At 44.4% G+C, this 21909-nt stretch overlaps 1 protein-coding gene across 2 annotated transcripts in view; it reads right to left on the bottom strand.

The window, feature by feature from the left end:
• Positions 1-21909, bottom strand: part of MAML3 (mastermind like transcriptional coactivator 3) — a 438815-nt gene that overhangs the window by 187543 nt on the left and 229363 nt on the right. For both annotated transcript variants that reach the window (XM_033857353.2, XM_019926497.3), the window contains exon 2: positions 884-2392. In XM_033857353.2, the coding sequence (XP_033713244.1) occupies positions 884-2392 (1509 nt within the window). The remainder of the gene's footprint in view (positions 1-883; positions 2393-21909) is intronic.

The following is a 21909-nucleotide window of genomic DNA, read 5'->3' as shown; positions in this document are numbered from 1 at the left end:
CTGCCAGGTAGATGACGTGCTAAATTAAAGGAGGGTCGGCTGCTTGCTACACTGGTCAGGGTGAGGAGAGCCGATGCTTGTCGATGGGAGTCCACTCCCCAATGGTTGCCACTCATTTTTACCATGGATCCCTGAGAGCTCTACACCCCGATACCAGGATGTCATGAAGAAAGTGGGAAAGAGGAGACCTGATAGAGCACTAAGAGACGGTCATCATCAAATTCTCCCGAATCAGAGCTGAACGAATTGGAGAGGTTTTACTAAACTCTCAAGTCACGAGGTTGAAACAGCTTCTAATGGTGCAAGTACATCAACAAATGTTAAAACGTTACACGGTCCTACAAAAACCTATCCTCCACTTCCCTTTGCAAACACAGAAGACTCTCCCACCTTTGAACGTCAAGAATCCAAATTTCCATGATTCATAATTCAGTGAGACAGGCCAAGGTCATTCAGAACCTTCTCAGACGGTTGTAGAGATCCCTAAACGCTCTGGCCTTCCCGCCATCCCCAGTCCTGGACCGCATGACCCGGGAGAGAAGCTACAGGAGGAGAACCACGTTCTGTCATGGGACCTCGACAGCCTGCTTCCTTCCTAGTGAGCACGTTATGTCATTTTCGCTTTCTTATCTGCTCTCCAGAATAAAAGAAGTTCTATTCCCAGGCATTCAAATACAGGCAAGCATCCTGTGCCGCCTTTCCCCATCTCTTAGGAAAAAGAGGAAAAAACCGCTCAAACAAACGTGCTAACTACATGAGGCGATGTAGGAAGGATTTCCACAGGCGATTAACCCCCACCACTGAAGCACGGGGAGCATCGCACGTCGACGGTCTGCAATGCACGCCGAGAGCACCCCCAAGCGCGTCCCACTTTCACACTTACCTGACCGTGGGATGGAAGCGCCGGGTAAGCCATGGGCTGATTCATCACTCCCTTCTGCTTGATGAGAAGCATGCGTTTCTGGTCCTCACTCAGGTGTGCCCTGGGGGCCTGGAGCTGCGGCTGCGGCTGCGGGGGCTGCTGCTGGATGTAGGGCATCAGGGGGTTTTTGCCGGGGTTGGCCATTGGGGGCGTCATCCTCTGACTCAAGTCTGCATTAAAATGGGTCAGAGGCTTAGTGTTGCCGTAAGTAAGAATACTGTGCTGTTTGTTTGAGGAGTTTGTACCCAGGTTATTTGGCTGTTGATTGATCATATTCATGTGATTCTGAGGGAGGTAGTTATTCATGGTCGTCTTCTGCAGGTTGTTGGCCATCGGAGGCACTATAGGATTTTGGTTGTTAAAGGCTTGGGGGTACATCATTGGGCTATTTGGTTTTTCCGCAGTGAAAGCTGCCCCGTAGGGACTGGATGGAGGCCCTAAAGGAGACCAACTTGCAGTCTGATTTGCGTGTTGCTGCTGCTTCTGCTGCATGAGTTTGGCCCTTTGCTGTTGCTGGGCCGCCATCTGCTTGAGCTGCTCAGCCGGAGATAGCTCAGAGCCGGGCACAGCCCCAGGCCCCGACCCTGAACCAGCCACTGGCACGGCGGCCGGATTAAGGAGATAACCATTCCCAGGCCGAGGGGGAGCCTGGCCTGGAGTGTGGGCTTGGTTTGGAGTTTGAGGGGACTGGACAGCACAGTTTGCTGGGGAGCCGGCAGGGTTGGGGGCCACGGGAGTGCTGGCCACGGAAGGTAAACTGGTGGCCGTGGAGACAGTAGAAAAGGGAGGGCCAGAAGAAGAAGGCCGGGCCTGGGGAGAGCCCATGGAGACGTGTGCAAAAGGAGAGTGAGATGATGGGTCACTCTTCGCGCTGGAGCTCTCCTGGGAGACGGGGGTCTCCGTGGCCGGCTGTGAGAACTCTGGTTCCTTCTTCTCTTCAAAGTCTTCGTTGAACAGGTCCTGTATGTCATCTTCAGGAACTGTGTTGGCCAGTTCATCTATTAATTCTTGCCACTCCTGATCATTCAGGTTAATGTCTGAGAACAGCTTGTTCTGATTCGAAAGAGACGTTTCTGATGTGTCTATGCAAGTAGGGTCATCTAGAGGTTCTTGTTTGAGGTCCTTGCTCTGCAAGATGGTGAAGCTGTCCTCCAGGTCACTGCAACCATTCACAGGAATTTTAAGTTCTGGGAGTCTCCCATTCTTACTCAGATCTTCCAGAAGCCCAGGAGTGTGAGTCCCACTGTTCTGCAAGGGCAAAGAAGGCTTCAGGTCAAGTTGGTGAAGAGGAGAAGCCGAAGACAGTGGCATATTGTTGGGCAAATTGTTGATGGCTTCCATCCCTGTAGGAATGTCCTTTCGTATTCGCTTGCTAGTTGGAGAAAAACTCCCATCACAAGCACCATTCTGCTGGTCTCCATTAAGGGGTGATCGGGCTCCTTCCAACTTCCTTTTCACAGTCTCTTGGAGCTGGAAAAGAAACAGGAAAGAGAATGACTAAGTCTCCAAGTCATGGTTTACTTACTCATTAAGCATGGTGGTATGCATCGCGACGAACTCATTTTTAAATGGTTTAGAACACATCAGAAAGATGTTATACTTCTAATTTCAAAATTGGCCAGGCTTCAATTCAAATTCTACGGGAAAAGGTTTTGCCCAAAAGCAGTGCTCACACGGCTAAGAGATAGAAAGCAAACTAAAGACTGGAGGGTAGAACAAAAGGAAAGAAAGAGTTAAGGCAATAACTCTCCTATTGGGAAGCATCGTCGTATTATTATTTTTCAAATGAATGCTACGTGTGAGACTTGGACCAAAATGTGTCATGCTCTAGAAAGGTGCTAAAACCTATCTTAAGTTCTTGTCGCATCTGACTTGAGAACGTTAAGGAATTAAATCAACAATACTTTAAAGAACACTGAAAATCCTCTAAGATTACGGAATTTAACACATTTACTGAATAACACAGAAATGAAGATTAATGGTTAACATAACCAGAAACTTCGTTTTGGTTCTTATTTTACTTGACCTCCCAGCACTTTGTGACACAGTAGCCTGCTCTGTTCTAAAAGTGTGCTTCCATGGGTTTCCACGATACCACACTTTTCTGGATTTCCTTCGTTCTTTCCATCTGTGCTTTCTCAGTCTCTTATGTATTCTTCTTTCGCTCTCCTAAGTGCTGAGATTCTTCATTGTTTGGTCTTAAGCTTCCTTCTGCTTCCAAGGCACAGTACATGTTGTTTTCTTTTCTTGGAACATACTTCTCCCCTTCCCCTGGTAATAGCTACTCATCTTCCAGGTTGTAGCTTAGACTTCACTTCCTCTAGGAAATCTTCTCTCACATCCCTTCACCCCAACTACAATAGGTACATCCTTTGACCCACCTGCACTGGGTTGGAAATCCTGGAATACGTTTTTCCAAGCAACCTCTACTTCCCCATCATAGCTTCTACCATACTTTGGGGCAATTGCTTAAGTGTCTGTTTAGTGAGCTCCAAGAAGAAGGACTACGGCTGACTTGCTTACTGTGTATCTGTGGGGCTGCAGGTAGTGTTCAGTTCAAGTTCATAGCAGTGGTTAATAGTGGCAAAAATGAATGATTCTATTGTTTAATTCACAGGGGCTGAAGGAGGTGAGCTTGGATCAGAGCAGGAGGCAACTCCATTGACATTAAAGAATGCTTGACTTTGAGAGTCTACATTCCTGGTAATGGAATCTCTCACCCTGGAAAGTGTTGTGTCCATTTAACTGGACTCCTTTGAAAAGCCCGGGGGAAACGTTTGGTGGATGATGACAAAGGGAAGGCAAACTGGGTTAGACAGAGGTTTCAGCAACTTTGCAGAGCTGAAGGTACAAGGCAGAGTGACCTGGGGAAGGAGGGAAGAGGCAGAAGAGCCCCCCTTGGGCACTCTCCTATCCTTGCCAGAGGGGTTGCGTATCACAGGAGCAAGGGGGGAGAGGGGCAGGCTCCCCTCTGACGCTGCACTCGCACATGGAACTGGGAAGGCTCCCCAGGCGCCACCTGTAGAATAAAACCCTTCCGGAGACAATCTGGGGGATTCTAAGAAGTGCTACTTTACTGCCTTTCGCTCATAAGTAGAGAATTCCATTTTAAAAGGAAACAAAAGAGGTTCTTAAGTAAAAATCCAGTCGAACCCTTGCTCCTAAACTTTCTATTTTTAATCACCAAACATTCTGTAGTTGCTTGGTAGGTGTTCCTGAATTTCCGAAAACAAGGCCCCAACTGGGACACACTGGGATTTGACTTCAAACAAGATCTGGCTCAATCCATCATCTTAGGTAGAACCTGCTAGAAAATTACGTTATTTATTATTATTATTATTATTAGTTTTGAAAATTACGTTATTTATTGAACAAACCAGGAAACCGTGGTTCTGATCGTAGATATGGCAGATACTTGAATGTAGCTCCAACACACAGTGGCAAGTTCAGATATGACAGCTTCAGGGTCTAAAGGAAGTAAAGCTCGGGGCCCTCGGCACCTCCTGCAGGGATATTAACCTTAAAAAAACAGGCACTTGTCTTAAAAATGAACCTGACTTTATTTTTAAAACTACAGGTCCACGATTCTGTTCTAGGCCATGAAATGGACGGGGCAGGATGGAGAAATAAAGGCAAATGTTCTGTTTGTTCCACTGGAAAACAGTGGTGGCCGAGACCATGGAGACAGACAGGTCTGGCTGGGAACACCAAGCCTCACCTCTTATCAGCAGAGCAGGCCTAGGTGGGTGAGTCAGAATAGGGCAGTAGCACAGGGAGATCAGCTCGGTGCTTTGTGACCACCTAGAGGGGTGGGATAGGGAGGGTGGGAGGGAGACGCAAGAGGGAGGGGATATGGGGATATATGTATACGTATAGCTGATTCACTTTGTTATACAGCAGAAACTAACACACCATTGTAAAGCAATTATACTCCAATAAAGATGTTAAAGAAAAAAAAAAGGAATAGTAACACAGAACAGTAATAGTAACAGTAACACAGAAACAGCCCTACTGGCCCTGGAGTTAGAAAGCCTGGCTTCAAACCCAAGAACCCCTACCTAAGAGTTAACACATATAAATATTGTCTGGTACTTCATAAATGTTAGCTACGATACCCTCCATTAGAAAGTGAGTTACATGAAGGTAGGGATTTTTCTGCTTTACTCCACTACTGGGCCCCTAGTAGCTCAAAGTAGATAATAAATACATGTTGAATGAATGAATCCTGGAAAACTTATTTAAACTCTCCTAAGCTTTGGATGCCTCCTTATCTGTAAAATGGGTTAATAGTATCTAGCTCCTATAGTTACTGTGAGGATGAACTTAAATGAAGTAATATGGAAAGCACTTAGCTTCATGTCTGGTATCGTGTAAGCACCCACTAAGCCTTAGCTATTACTATTTTAAAAACACAATTAAAATTTTTTAAAATGCAGTGATATCAATAGTCACAACTGCAGCTGAGACAGATTAGTTTCTGGATCTCTAAATACAAATAGGTAAAATGATAATACTTCTGTTCCCTAGCCTGCAAAAGCCTAACGTTTCCCAAGCACCTTGTATAGCTTTTTAAATATGAACAACAAAAGATCAAATTTGCAATTCAAGCCTGAGTCCAAGTGCTAATGTATTTGTGTCCTAGATTGTGGAACAGCACTGGATGGTTGAGGTTCAAATCAAATACATTTCCAGGATGCAACCTGAATGGAGCTACTGAGTATTTCCTTTTCCTTCAGGGCCTAGAGTTCTCCATTGCTGGCCCCTTTAACCCAAATCTTGACATATATTTCCTGTACCAGCGTTGGAAATATAAGAAAGACATCATGGAAGATACACTGAAACCATGTTATAGTTTTTAGTTGTATCCAAAATAGCAGAGCCATCTAAGCACCCTCCTATGTCTCATCATCCTTTGCTAGTCTCTCTCCTGATTCTCTCTTGGGAGATAGACGGAGAGTGGGCAGGAGGAGATAGGACCTGCAGGCTGAGGAACTTGCAAGCACTGTGCTCAGTGAGCATGAGAACGGGGCAATGTCCTGGGGACGCCCCATCCCCGCAAGGATTCAGGTCAGGGTCTCATCCCGAAGAGCCTTATCTCAGGAAGTCCCTGGCCCTTCTGCCTCCCAAAGCTGGAAGCCTCCTTAGTACAATCTGTGCTCTTGTGGAAGGATCACAGGAACTCTTGACCGACTTCAGCTTCCTTGTGCCGGTATTCTTGTATTATTACATACACATGTTTTCTCCCATTAAGGGAGGCTGTGGTGCCAGGAGCTGAAGTTGCTGTTCATCCCCTGCCTAGTACAATGGGGGCCGCTCTCATGTGTCAGTTACTCTAAGGGAAACCATTCCTCCTCCACAGTGGCTCCAGCACGAGTCTCTCGCCTATAGTGTGGCTTGATGGCTTGTGTTTCTGTCAAACTGTGTGTGTGTGTGTGTGTGTGTGTGTGTGTGAGAGAGAGAGAGAGAGAGAGAGACAGAGCCAGAGAGAGAGAGACAGAGAGAGAGACTTAGAGGCAGGGAGATACAGAATGGGTTTGGGAGTGGTGATATGACACCCAGACCAGTAGTAATAAGAACAGCTGTGCCTTTGGGGTTCTAAAGCACTTTTACATAGGATCGTATATTATCCTCATAGCAGATCTTTGGGGCAGGTCATGTGCTGGTCTGATGGTTCAACAGAGAAAAGGGCAGTGTTTCGGAGGAGGTGGAATGGGGAGGGTGGATGACACCCAGAACGAGGAGGCACATGGCTAAGATAGCTAGGCCTCTGCGGACATTCCCAGCAGATTCTAACGGGTCCCCTGGGCCAGTGTGTCCATGATGAAGATATTCTTTCTTCCTTTAGACTCTTAGCAGTGCTAGTAAGTTAAAAAAAAAAAAAACAAAAACAAAACTCTCATTGACTTGTCCCAGACTTTGAATGAAATTGGGGAGAATCACGGAGCTTGGGAAGAAAAATGATGGTCCTACTATTAAAATAATGAAGATTTTAGGATAGACGATATTGGGGCTAACTATCAGATTCCTGTCTCTTACTCCTAATGATTCTAAAAGGTGGGTAGGATTTATTAGAACCACTTACAGAGGATAAATTTTAGGTACAGTGAGATTAAGCACTGTGTCCCAGATTACAGAGCTGCGGGTTGGGGGCAAGGGCGGGCGCTCAACCTGGATTCAAATTCAGACTCAGGTGTGACTGCATGGCCCACACTCCTGATTCATGCGGGCGGTGAAGCACAGTCATGCCTTCATCAATGGCCCTGGGCTCCCATGCTAATCGTGATAAAGTTCTTTCAGACTGTTTTCAGGACTCATCCTTACTTGATTCCACCCTCTCCCCACCATCCCAAACCAGTTACACTTTGAGGACTATCTGTTCTTATCCTTAACGATTTTTATTCTCATTTTCTACCCCCGATGCCACTACCTTGGTTCAGATCATCAACACTGCTCTCATGATTTCTGTAGCAGCTCTTGACTAGCCTCTCTGCTCCAGTCTTGCCTCTTCTCTAACCGATTCTCTGTGTTGTGGCTGTGATTTTCTTTATAAAATGTGGACCCAGGGCTTCCCTGGTGGTGAAGTGGTCGAGAGTCCGCCTGCCGATGCAGGGGACGCGGGTTCGTGACCTGGTCCAGGAAGATCCCACATGCCGCAGAGCGGCTGGGCCCATGAGCCATGGCCGCTGAGCCTGCGCGTCCAGAGCCTGTGCTCCGCAACGGGAGAGGCCACAGCGGTGAGAGGCCCGCGTACCGCAAAAAAAAAAAAAAAAAAAAAATGTGGACCCATTCTTCACTTGCAGCTCCTCTGGAGCTGTCTGCTGTCGTCAGCATTATCTAAGGCTCACACACCGACCCTCCACAACTTGATCCTCACTCCCTGCTTGCCTCTCCAGTCTCAGCTGTCACCTCCAACCTTCTTCCCCTCCACTGGCCCTCCAACACCAAGCAACTCTAAACCTTCAGTTACACTTAATGATTTGCCATAGTCGGGATGCATGGCATTTGTTCTGTCTCTCCGAGTCTTTGTATATGTTATACTCTCACCCAACTTCTTCACCCGACCAATTCTATTCGTCCATCACCATTCAGTTTAGACATTACGTTCTATACAGTCTCTCTTGACAGCCCCTCCCCACACCTTCAAATCTTGGAGACCCTCTATGTGCTCCCAAGGCATCCTCGTACACATCATACCATAACGGCTTGCCTTTTCCTTCATAAGACTGTACGAATGAATGAAAACTAAAAAGATTTCTCAAACAACCACACTCAGTTTGTGTAACAAGATCCCTAAAGCAGGCATTTGAAAATGTTGGCCTGTATGGTGTTTAATGACAATTGAATAAATGTACAATTTATTTTGGTTATTTTAAAATGCTGGAGATGGCTCATAGACTGTCCCTTCCGTAAGATTTTTGAGGACTCTAAGGGTCCAGGAAACCTATGCTGAGACCAACTCAAGAGCATATGAAGAGCATCGTGGAAAGGAAAAGTGAACCTGAAACCCAGAGACTTTATATAACATTATTAAGGTCAAGTGTTTTGACACGGATGTGAACTCAAAATGCTGGATATTTTCATAGTTGAATTGTAAATTTCCTTACAAAGGTTTCAACTGGTTTTCACCTGCCAAAGCAGCCCCTCCAACCAAAAGTGTGAGTGAACTTCCTTCACCAAATATTAGAGACACAAGTATTTCCCAAGAATTAAAGATCCATTGGAATCTCAGCCTGCAGATGCTATAACTAATTTACAGGCTCCAAGAGAACATTCTGGTCATTCTGATCTGCTCTGGTCAAACCAGAAGATGATTTGGTTTAACCATATCAATTTTCATATGGTTATTTTCTTCTCATTTGACCAGCAGATAATAAGCATATGAAGACACAGATAATTTTTTTTTAACATCTTTATTGGAGTATAATTGCTTTACAATGGTGTGTTAGTTTCTGCTTTACAACAAAATGAATCAGTTATATATATACGTTCTTCCCATATCTCTTCCCTCCCACCCTCCCTATCCCACCCCTCCAGGCGGTCACAAAGCACCGAGCTGATCTCCCTGTGCTATGCGGCTGCTTCCCACTAGCTATCTACCTTACGTTTGGTAGTGTATATATGTCCATGCCTCTCCCTTGCTTTGTCACACCTTACCCTTCCCCCTCCCCATATCCTCAAGTCCATTCTCTAGTAGGTCTGTGTCTTTATTCCTGTCTTACCCCTAGGTTCTTCATGACTTTTTTTCTTAAATTCCATATATATGTGTTAGCATACGGTATTTGTCTCTCTCTTTCTGACTTACTTCACTCTGTATGACAGACTCTAGGTTTATCCACCTCATTACTAATAGCTCAATTTCGTTCCTTTTTATGGCTGAGTAATATTCCATTGTATATATGTGCCACATCTTCTTTATCCATTCATCCGATGATGGACACTTAGGTTGTTTCCATCTCCGGGCTATTGTAAATAGAGCTGCAATGAACATTTTGGCAAATGACTCTTTTTGAATTATGGTTTTCTCAGGGTACATGCCCAGTAGTGGGATTGCTGAGTCATATGGTAGTTCTATTTGTAGTTTTTTAAGGAACCTCCATACTGTTCTCCACAGTGGCTGTATCAATTTACATTCCTACAAACAGTGCAAGAGGGTTCCATTTTCTCCACACCCTCTCCAGCATTTATTGTTTGTAGATTTTTTGATGATGGCCATTCTGACTGGTGTGAGATGATATCTCATTGTAGTTTTGATTTGCATTTCTCTAATCATTAGTGATGTTGAGCATTCTTTCATGTGTTTGTTGGCAGTCTGTATATCTTCTTCGGAGAAATGTCTATTTAGGTCTTCTGCTCATTTCTGGATTGGGTTGTTTGTTTTTTTGTTATTAAGCTGCATGAGCTGCTTATAAATTTTGGAGATTAATCCTTTGTCAGTTGCTTCATTTGCAAATATTTTCTCCCATTCTGAGGGTTGTCTTTTGGCCTTGTTTATGGTTTCCTTTGCTGTGCAAAAGCTTTGAAGTTTCATTAGGTCCCATTTGTTTATTTTTGTTTTTATTTCCATTTCTCTAGGAGGTGGGTCAAAAAGGATCTTGCTGTGATTTATGTTATAGAGTGTCCTGCCTATATTTTCCTCTAAGAGTTTGAGAGTTTCTGGCCTTACATTTAGGTTTTTAATCCATTTTGAGCTTATTTTTGTGTATGGTGTTAGGGAGTGATCTAATCTCATACTTTTACATGTACCTGTCCAGTTTTCCCAGCACCACTTATTGAAGAGGCTGTCCTTTCTCCACTGTACATTCCTGCCTCCTTTATCAAAGATAAGGTGACCATATGTGCATGGGTTTATCTCTGGGCTTTCTATCCTGTTCCATTGATCTATCTTTCTCTTTTTGTGCCAGTACCATACTGTCTTGATTACTGTAGTTTTGTCTGAAGTCAGGAAGCCTGATTCCTCCAGCTTCGTTTTTTGTTCTCAAGATTGCTTTGGCTATTTGGGGTCTTCTGTGTTTCCATAAAAATTGTGAAATTTTCTGTTCTAGTTCTGTGAAAAATGCCAGTGGTAGTTTCATAGGGATTGCATTGAATCTGTAGATTGCTTTGGGTAGTAGAGTCATTTTCACAATGTTGATTTTTCCAATCCAAGAACATGGTATATCTCTCTATCTATTTGTATCATCTTTAATTTCTTTCATCAGTGTCTTATAATTTTCTGCATACAGGTCTTTTGTCTCCTTAGGTAGGTTTATTCTTAGATATTTTATTCTTTTTGTTGCAATGGTAAATGGGAGTGTTTTCTTGATTTCACTTTCAGATTTTTCATCATTAGTGTATAGGAATGCCAGAGATTTCTGTGCATTAATTTTGTATCCTGCTACTTTACCAAATTCATTGATTAGCTCTAGTAGTTTTCTGGTAGCATCTTTAGGATTCTCTATGTATAGTATCATGTCATCTGCAAACAGTGACAGCTTTACTTCTTCTTTTCCGATTTGAATTCCTTTTACTTCCTTTTCTTCTCTGATTGCTGTGGCTAAAACTTCCAAAATTATGTTGAATAAGAGTGGTGAGAGTGGGCAACCTTGCCTTGTTCCTGATCTTAGTGGAAATGCTTTCAGTTTTTCACCGTTGAGGACGATGTTGGCTGTGGGTTTGTCATATATGGCCTTTACTATGTTGAGGAAAGTTCCCTCTATGCCTACTTTCTGCATAGTTTTTATCATAAATGGGTGTTGAATTTTGTTGAAAGCTTTCTCTGCATCTATTGAGATGATCATATGGTTTTTCTCCTTCAATTTGTTAATATGGTGTATCACGTTGATTGATTTGCATATATTGAAGAATCCTTGCATTCCTGGAATAAACCCCACTTGATCATGGTGTATGATCCGTTTAATGTGCTGTTGGATTCTGTTTGCTAGTATTTTGTTGAGGATTTTTGCATCTATGTTCATCAGTGATATTGGCCTGTAGTTTTCTTTCTTTGTGACATCTTTGTCTGGTTTTGGTATCAGGGTGATGGTGGCCTCATAGAATCAGTTTGGGAGTGTTCCTCCCTCTGCTATATTTTGGAAGAGTTTGAGAAGGATAGGTGTTAGCTCTTCTCTAAATGTTTGATAGAATTCACCTGTGAAGCCATCTGGTCCTGGGCTTTTGTTTGTTGGAAGATTTTTAATCACAGTTTCAATTTCAGTGCTTGTGATTGGTCTGTTCATATTTTCTATTTCTTCCTCATTCAGTCTTGGCAGGTTGTGCATTTCTAAGAATTTGTCCATTTCTTCCAGGTTGTCCATTTTAGTGGCACAGAGTTGCTTGTAGTAATCTCTCATGATCTTTTGTATTTCTGCAGTGTCACTTGTTACTTCTCCTTTTTCATTTCTAATTCTATTGAATTGAGTCTTCTCCCTTTTTTCCTTGATGAGTCTGGCTAATGGTTTATCAATTTTGTTTATCTTCTCAAAGAATCAGCTTTTAGTTTTATTGATCTTTGCTATCATTTCCTTCATTTCTTTTTCATTTATTTCTGATCTGATCTTTATGATTTCTTTCCTTCTGCTAACTTTGGGGTTTTTTGGTTCTTCTTTCTCTAATTGCTTTAGGTGCAAGGTTAGGTTGTTTATTCGAGATGTTTCCTGCTTCTTAAGGTAGGATTGTATTGCTATAAACTTCCCTCTTAGAACTGCTTTTGCTGCATCCCATAGATTTTGGGTCATCGTGTCTCCATTGTCATTTGTTTCTAGGTATTTTTTGATTTCCTCTTTGATTTCTTCAGTGATCACTTCGTTATTAAGTAGTGTATTGTTTAGCCTCCATGTGTTTGTATTTTTTACAGATCTTTTCCTGTAATTGATATCTAGTCTCATAGTGCTGTGGTCGGAAAAGATACTTGATACAATTTCAATTTTCTTAAATTTACCAAGGCTTGATTTGTGACCCAAGATATGATCTATCCTGGAGAATGTTCCATGAGCACTTGAGAAAAATGTGTATTCTGTTGTTTTTGGATGGAATGTCCTACAAATATCAATTAAGTCCATCTTGTTTAATGTATCATTTAAAGCTTGTGTTTCCTTATTTATCTTCATTTTGGATGATCTGTCCATTGGTGAAAGTGGGGTGTTAAAGTCCCCTACTATGAATGTGTTACTGTTGATTTCCCCTTTCATGGCTGTTAGCATTTGCCTTAAGTATTGAGGTGCTCCTATGTTGGGAGCATAAATATTTACAATTGTTATATCTTCTTCTTGGATCGATCCCTTGATCATTATGTAGTGTCCTTCTTTGTCTCTTCTAATAGTCTTTATTTTAAAGTCTATTTTGTCTGATATGAGAATTGCCACTCCAGCTTTCTTTTGGTTTCCATTTGCATGAAATATCTTTTTCCATCCCCTTACTTTCAGTCTGTATGTGTCCCTAGGTCTGAAGTGGGTCTCTTGTAGACAGCAAATATATGGGTCTTCTTTTTGTATCCATTCAGCCAATCTGTGTCTTTTGGTGGGAGCATTTAGTCCATTTACATTTAAGATAATTATTGATATGTATGCTCCTATTCCCATTTTCTTAATTGCTTTGGGTTCGTTATTGTAGGTCTTTTCCTTCTCTTGTGTTTCTCGCCTAGAGAAGTTCCTTTAGCAGTTGTTGTAGAGCTGGTTTGGTGGTGCTGAACTCTCTCAGCTTTTGCTTGTCTGGAAAGGTTTTAATTTCTCCATCAAATCTGAATGAGATCCTTGCTGGGTAGAGTAATCTTGGTTGTAGGATTTTCTCCTTCATCACTTTAAATATGTCCTGCCACTCCCTTCTGGCTTGCAGAGTTTCTGCTGAAAGATCAGCTGTTAACCTTATGGGGATTCCCTTGTGTGTTATTTGTTGTTTTTCCCTTGCTGCTTTTAATATGCTTTCTTTGTATTTTAATTTTTGACAGTTTGATTAATATGTGTCTTTGTGTGTTTCTACTTGGATTTATCCTGTATGGGACTCTCTGTGCTTCCTGGACTTGATTAACTATTTCCTTTCCCATATTAGGGAAGTTTTCAACTATAATCTCTTCCAATATTTTCTCAGTCCCTTTCTTTTTCTCTTCTTCTTCTGGAACCCCTATAATTTGAATGTTGGTGTGTTTAATGTTGTCCCAGAGGTCTCTGAGACTGTCCTCAGTTCTTTTCATTCTTTTTTCTTTATTCTGCTCTGCAGTAGTTATTTCCACTATTTTATCTTCCAGGTCACTTATCCGTTCTTCTGCCTCAGTTATTCTGCTATTGATCCCATCTAGAGTATTTTTAATTTCATTTATTGTGTTGTTCATCGTTGTTTGTTTCATCTTTAGTTCTTCTAGGTCCTTGTTAAGTGTTTCTTGCATTTTGTCCATTCTATTTCCAAGATTTTGGATCATCTTTACTATCATTATTCTAAATTCTTTTTCAGGTAGACTGCCTATTTCTTCTTCATTTGTTAGGTCTGGTGGGTTTTTATCTTGCTCCTTCATCTGCTGTGTGTTTTTCTGTCTTCTCATTTTGCTTATCTTACTGTGTTTGGGGTCTCTTTTTTGCAGGCTGCAGGTTCGTAGTTCCCGTTGTTTTTGGTGTCTGTCCCCAGTGGCTAAGGTTGGTTCAGTGGGTTCTGTAGGCTTCCTGGTGGAGGGGACTAGTGCCTGTGTTCTGGTGGATGAGGCTGGATCTTGTCTTTCTGGTGGGCAGGTCCACGTCTGGTGGTGTGTTTTGGGGTGTCCGTGGACTTATGATTTTAGGCAGCCTCTCTGCTAACGGGTGGCGTTGTGTTCCTGTCTTGCTAGTTGTTTGGCGTAGGATGTCCAGCACTGTAGCTTGCTGGTCGTTGAGTGAAGCTGGGTGCTGGTGTTGAGATGGAGATCTCTGGGAGATTTTCGCCGTTTGATATTATGTGGAGCTGGGAGGTCTGTTGTGGACCAGTGTCCTGACGTTGGCTCTCCCTCCACAGAGGCACAGCACTGACTCCTGGCTGCAGCACCAAGAGCCTTTCATCCACACTCCTTAATCTGGGATGATTCGTTGTCTATTCATGTATTCCACAGATGCAGGGTACACCAAGTTGTTTGTGGAGCTTTCATCCGCTGCTCCTGAGGCTGCTGGCAGAGATTTCCCTTTCTCTTCTTTGTTCTCACAGCCCTCAGGGTTCAGCTTTGGATTTGGACCTGCCTCTGCGAGTAGGTCGCTGGAGGGCGTCTGTTCTTCGCTCAGACAGGACGGGGTTAAAGGAGCCGCTGATTTGGCGGCTCTGGCTCACTCAGGCCGGGGCGGGGGGGGGGGGGCGGCCACGGAGTGCGGGGTGGGAGGGGCACGGAGTGCGGGGCGGCCGAGGCCTGCGTGACGTTGCACCAGCCTGAGGCACGCCGTGCGTTCTCCCGGGGGAGTTGTCCCTGGATCCCCGGACCCTGGCAGTGGCGGGCTGCACAGGCTCCCCGGAAGAGGGCTGTGGATAGTGACCTGTGCTCGCACACAGGCTTCTTGGTGGCGGCAGCAGCAGCCTTAGCGTCTCCCGCCCGTCTCTGGGGTCCGCGCTGTTAGCCGCGGCTCACGCCCGTCTCTGGAGCTCCTTTAAGCGGCGCTCTTCATCCCCTCTTCTCGCGCACCAGGAAACAAAGAGGGAAGAAAATGTCTCTTGCCTCTTCGGCAGGTCCAGACTTTTCCCCGGACTCCCTCCCGGCTAGCCGTGGCACACTAACCCCCTGCAGGCTGTGTTCACGCCGCCAACCCCAGTCCTCTCCCGGCGCTCCGACCGAAGCCGAGCCTCAGCTCCCAGCCCCGCCCGCCCCGGCGGGTGAGCAGACAAGCCTGTCGGCCTAGTGAGTGTCGGTCGGCTCTGAACCTCTGTGCGGGAGTCTCCCCGCTTTGCCCTCCGCACCCCTGTTGCTGTGCTCTCCTCCTTGGCTCCGAAGCTTTCCCCCTCCGCCACCCGCAGTCTCCGCCCGCGAAGGGGCTTCCTAGTGTGTTGAAACCTTTCCTCCTTCACAGCTCCCTCCCACTGGTGCAGGTCCCGTCCCTATCCTTTTGTCTCTGTTTATTCTTTTTTCTTTTGCCCTACCCAGGTATGTGGGGGGTTTCTTGCCTTTTGGGAGGTCTGAGGTCTTCTGCCAGCGCTCAGTGGGTGCTCTGCAGGAGTTGCTCCACGTGTAGATGTATTTCTGGTGTATCTGTGGGGAGGAAGGCGATCTCCGCGTCCTACTCCTCCGCCATCTTCCCGGAAGCCCCTCCTCCACACAGATAAATTTGATTTGCTTATTTAATGCATTTGATGAGTGACCCAGAATACTCATGTGTTAGATATTTTAATTAGTAGAATATGAATAGCGTGCGAAACATTTCCCGAGGTGTCTTCTAGATTTAAGCGTCTTATAAAGGATCTTTGGAGGTTTATTTAGAGGTTCAATCTTCTAGACCAGTGATTATCCGACTTTAAAGTGACTTGAGAGGCTGTTAAAAATGCAGGTTTCTTGGTGCCACTTTCTCAGTTTGATTTAGTTGCCCAAGGTAGGGCCCAGATTGGGACACACGCTGGCAGCACAGGCATCTAAAGAAATATAATAAAAACCTCTGATTTCTCTAAGGTAGTTGGTCTAGCATCCCCAGTTTTTATAAATTCTGATCTAGAAGAACAATTCTGTCGGAGTCCTGAAATTCTGAAGTTGTTTGTTTGATTAAAAAAATATACACACACACAAACCCAATGTCAATATCAAATGTTCCTGAGCTGATTGGTGATACTCTGGGACAGCTCATCAACAGGACTAAGAAACAAAGCTCTAGATAGAGATATTTCAAAGCGCAGAGGATCTTGAATACTGCAGGAGCTCGCTGCATTTCTACAAGACTTTGCATGAAAACGTTTATTTTTTATCTTTTCATTCCTCATGAACTGAGGGTGTGCTGTATGCCTGTGTGCCAGGTGCAAAGGAATGGATTCATTCCCCAAAACAGAGACCACATCAGAAAGTGAACGCATGCCAGCTATATATTGACAAAAGTTGAGTATGTTTGTTTAAAGGGGATCTACATGAAGGGTAGCACAACACACACAAAAAAGAGATCTCTTATCACAAATCCTGAAATACACCTTGTCAGCCTTATATACTCCTAAGAGAGAAAACAACTTTATTACATAATAAAAGTCATATGAATTTAAATACACACACACACACAATTTTCCTGAGAGCCAAGAGTTTAAAACCTCTGCTTGTGACCATCCCAGGATAGATACAGCTTCTCTGGACCTAGTCAGTAGGAAATGACGGGTCTCCGGAGCGGATGTCAGTTAAAAACCTCTGTTCTTGGGACTTCCCTGGTTGTCCAGTGGTTAGGACTCAGCGCTTTCACAGCCGTGTCCCCAGGTTCAATCCCTGGTCAGGGAACTAAGATACCACAAGCCTCGCGGCAGGGCCAAAACAAAACAAAACAAACAAACAAAAAACAACAACAACAAAACTCTCTTCTGAAATGCTCCAGGAAGAAAAGGATCATCGCAGAAGGGGCCTTGCCCTCCTGGAAAGCATCTGAAACCTCAACTACAGAGGCCCAAGGGAATGCTGGGGTACTGCTGAACCCCCAGCCCAAGGGGAACAGGACCTTGAGTTTATTTTTATAAATGACCATGATCGTTTTCCTTTTTGCTATGAGCCAGATTTAAAACTCTGTTCCTAAGCAGTTTTAGGTATGTACACACAAGAGTGGGCATACCTCTTTTCAGTGTTTGGAACATGGATGCCCACCCAATTCCAGCTGCGAGCTGCCAAGATAAGAGACTCTTTAAAAGCATTTTAAATCTTTTGTGCGTGGCTGAATTTTTAGGGACGCTTTTATCCTTCAGTTATGCCTAAATTGAACCAACTTTATCCACAACAACACATTGAGAATGGATCATAAAACAACAGGAGCAGTGGCAATGAAGGTCCTTGACACTGAGAAACACTAAGTCCCAAGATCTCCTCAAATCTCCATATTTCCAAATACATGAATGTTCATAGAGGCTCTTGGCTTTCTCTCAGTTGAATGAATAAAGTATATGTTCATCACAAGTCACATGAATTCTGTGTACTTTTTATATCTGAACTAATGAGGTTTTTCACGTGCTCCATACATGTAGTCCAAACTGGTGTTTCAATGAATTTATTAGCTACTCATTAAAACCGAGATTGTTATCTCTGCAAATGCCAAGGTTATATGACTTTCAAATCTCCGCACATAGTTATCAGTAGAAAGCTCTAAACTTCGAAGTTTTTATTAGAGACTTTGGTTCACTGCTTACTAAATATTTCAAGATTGGCATTTAATATTGTAATTGGCTGAGAACTTCTAAAGTACCAGACATCACGCTAAAGGCTTTACCTGTATTACCTTGGTTAATCCTCACAATACCCCTATGACGAATGAGGAATGGGCTCAGAGAGGATGGTCATTTGTCCCAGGACACACAGCAGAGGCTTACTTGGTTCCATCTACCTCTCAAATCTGCGTTCTCACCTACTGTGCTATTCTGCATCTGATGACTCCTGTTCTGATCAAACACGAGCAAACCTTGCTTAGAAATTCTGGGAAAGTGTTTTAGACACCTGTGTCGTGACGGCCCTTAGGAGGATGTGTTCATGTTTTTGAGTCAGAGCTGCCCGATTCACAGAAAAGTGTTGTGTTCCTCTACAAAGAAGGATGTTACTCTGTAAATTTAGCATGTGTTTGAGAAGTGATGATAGCTGAAAACTTCAGGAGGGAGCAGATGTGTGCATCCCGGTGGCAGCTTCCTTTATTCAGTAGCTTTCTGTAGGAAAAACTCCGCTGAGATCTGCAGTTGCCAGTCACTATCAGAATACAACAATCTGACACTGAACTGCTCTGTCTTTTCAGATACATAAACACACGCACAGGCGTGCACACACACATTACACTACATTTATTTTTAAGGACAAGAAACAATTTCCTTAGGAATATCTCCTACTAGAAGTCACGCATACTTTATCTACTCAAACACGCCTGTATGCGTGACCTTGTATTACAATCTGAAATTCCTAATGGCATTTTATTTAGAGCTGTAAAGAAATGACAGCGAAGGAGGTCAGGGAAGAAGAAGGGAAAACCATAGGGAGGAAGAGGGCAAATGAAAAGATCAGATCTTATCTACATCCTTCACAGCTGGAGACTTACACCGACAGCTCAGACCAAAGAACAGGCATATTGGGACGAAGCATGAGGTTTCAATCTGTTTATTTTCTGGGAGGAGGGAGGCGGGAGGAGAAATACTTCAGGAAGGCCGAGTACTTTTCTCTCCCTTGGGTAGGAATCAAGAATATTTTTATTTCAGTGTTTACTCAACATGTCCCTTCTTTTTCAACGAGAAATTCTCCTTTTTGTTTTTAGCCCTTTCCAGGAGTGCCTCCATGGCACTGAAGTCCCACACCAGTTCAGGGGACGCAAATAGCCCACTGTGCCTGGTCCTGGCACAGCTGTTGAATAAAATCCCAGCACTTGCTATCTCCCTTTGGAAACAAAAGTATCGAAATAAGATCTCCTAGTCTATAAAAAGCCTCTTGTTTCCCTCAAAGAGGCAGGCGCCGCGCTTCCTCGGGCAGTTGAAGTTCACAGAAAGCAAAGGTAAGAGCTACCCTCCTGGAAGAGAATTCTCCATCTCTCTCTCCCATTCACACAGGCGCAAACACATGCAGGCGCAGACACATGCACGCACACACACACACACGCCATCTTAATGAGCAAACAGGACATTTTTCTTATTTCTGGATGGCATCTGACTCCCACACCTCCATTTCTTAGCAGGTTTTTACCCCAAAGCTGAAAGCTAAGGGACTTGCCTTCATTTGCCAGCAAAGGGATCGCCGTTATTTACATCTTTGGAGTAACTTTGTTCACAAATAAGAAACAAGGCTGGAGGAGAGGATTTTTGTCTCTAGGATGAATCCTCCGTGGGTGACGAGGCCCACGTGTAGAGAGGCGCTTTCTCACATTCAGGCAAACACGGGTATGATTTAACTGGCTCTGAGAATGTTCCAGTGGGCAGAGGCAGGCAGGGCACCACGCACTCAACCCATAAACAGCTGGGCTCCTAAGACTGTCGGCCGAGCTTTCATCTGTGGGGAGAAGCTGCTTGGCTTCATCCCACCAGCTGAAATTCATCTTTCAAAAGAAATTAGACGGAGGTACTGTTGTTATAGCAACAGTCAAAGTCACTTACACAGCCTCTTCCCCACAGCCTCACTATGGCCAGTGATTTCAGTTACGCACAGGGAGTGACCGAGGCTGAGCCCGGGTGGACCGTTTCTTTGCCCTTTAAAGAGTGGAAGCCTAGATCTCCTATGTCCAATCTGAAGCTAGAAGACCAGATTCTTATGGTCCACAGAGTTCTCCCAGTCCTGAAAGTCGACGAGCAGAGAAGCTCAGAGAAAAACCTTTGCATCTGATGTTTTCATCTCTTGGGTAGGAACTGGACACGTGACCACTGAATTTCCTGGGGTTAACCACGTACTAGCGGTTTCAGAATGGGAATTTCCAGTGAGTTTGGTAATGTTGGCCATCACCACCACATTCTCAACTTTCGTCCTCCAGGAGTTTATTCTTGGGGGCGTGGAACTCCCAAAATAATAGCCTAGTCCAAGCCCCAGAAACAACAGTCAATTCCAAAATGCCCCTTTCTTGACAAAAATATACACCTATTACCCAACCTTTCTAGCAAATAACCTTCCCAGGCAGATGGCAACATAACAGTCCACATTCACCCCAGAGGTACCCCAAGGTGGTAAAAATCTATGAAGCCAGTGCTCACGATGAACGTGAACTGTGTCCTCCCCAAATTTGTATGTTAAAGCTCTGACCCCCAACAGCTCAGAACATGAGGGCGTCTGGAGATAGGATCTTTAATGAGGTCCTATGGGGGGCCCTCATCCAGTCTGATGGGTGTCCTTATAAAAAGAGGAAATTAGGACACAGATACCCACAGAAAGAAGACCATGTGAAGATACAGGGAGAAGACGGCCATGGACAAGCCAAAGAGAGAGCTCTCAGAAGAAACCCACCCTGCCGACACCTTGATCTTGGACTTCTATTCTCCGACCTGTAAAGAAATGCATTCCTGAAGTTTCAGCCACCTAGCCTGTGTGCTACTCTATTATGGCAAGCCCAACTAATAATCTGATTTAGACATATCTCTGTCTTCTCAGTATCTTACACAGGTTAAGCACTCCATAACTATTTTAAAGGAAAATCTTGCACGGATGTGTTCACGCTGTGATTCAACTAACGGAACACCTACTGTGTGCCAAGTTCTAGATCAGGCACTAGGGTCTCGAGAGTGAACAAGATTCAGTCTCTGACCTCAGGAGCCTTCAGAGTGGAGGGGAAAGAAGCGGATGAACAAGGACAAGATAATTGGACATAGATGCCTGTGCTGTGGAAGCCCAAAAGAAGGGCGTGTTACTCAGTCCAGATGAGGTAAGGCTTCCTGGGGGGACTGGTATGTAAGCTGAGACTTGGAGGATTCAGAGTGAGGAGAAGAAAGCATGGCCTCTAAGTGAAACTCAAGTGGTAGCGTCTGGCTTGAGCCAGAGTGCAAGGGGGAGGCTGGAGAAGGGAGAGCTATACAGATCATGGAGGGCTTGTCTGCCATGTTAAGAAGTTTGGACTTTATCCAGACGCTCTGAGAGACACTGGAGGAAAAGGGGTCACTTGCAATGCTAACTTCTGATTTCACAGTGAGAGACACTGGTTGCAAAAGGTAAGGCATTTGAAGTGATCTGTATTAGTTTGCTAGGGCTATCATAACAAAATACCACAGATTGGGAGGCTTAAACAACAGAAATGTTATTTTCTCACAGCTCTGGACGTGGAGGTCCAAGATCAAGGAGTTGGCGAGTTGGGTTTCTCCTGAGGCCTCTCTCCTGGGCTTGCAGACAGCCACCTTCTCACTGTGTCCTCACATGGCCTTTCCTCCTGTGGGTGTGCATCCCTGATGTCCTTTTATGTGTCCAAATTTTCTCTTCTCAGAAGGACACCAGTCAGATTGGATGAAGGCCTACCCTAACAGCTTCATTTTAACTTCATCACCTCTGAAAAGGTCCTATCTCCAGATACAGTCCCATTCTGAGGGCTTCAACATATGAATTTTGGGAGAAGACACTATTTCAGCCCATAACATGATCCAACATCATTCCCTGCATGGCTGATTAAGCCAATGGCTAAAGTCATCCTTTTTTAAAAAAAAAATTACTTATTCTATTTATTTATTTTTGGCTGTGTTGGGTCTTTGTTGCTGCGCGCGAGCTTTCTCTAGTTGCGGCGAGCGGGGGCTACTCTTTGTTGCAGTGCGCGGGCTTCTCACTGCGGTGGCTTCTCTTGTTGCTGAGCACAGGCTCTAGGTGCGCAGGCTACAGTAGTTGTGGCTCGCGGGCTCTAGAGCGCAGGCTCAGTAGTTGTGGCGCACGGGCTTAGTTGCTCCGCGGCATGTGGGATCTTCCCGGACCA

Source organism: Tursiops truncatus, chromosome 5, assembly GCF_011762595.2.
Source record: "Tursiops truncatus isolate mTurTru1 chromosome 5, mTurTru1.mat.Y, whole genome shotgun sequence".
NCBI classification, from domain to species: domain Eukaryota; kingdom Metazoa; phylum Chordata; class Mammalia; order Artiodactyla; family Delphinidae; genus Tursiops; species Tursiops truncatus.
This window is presented reverse-complemented; position numbering and strand designations above follow the sequence as displayed.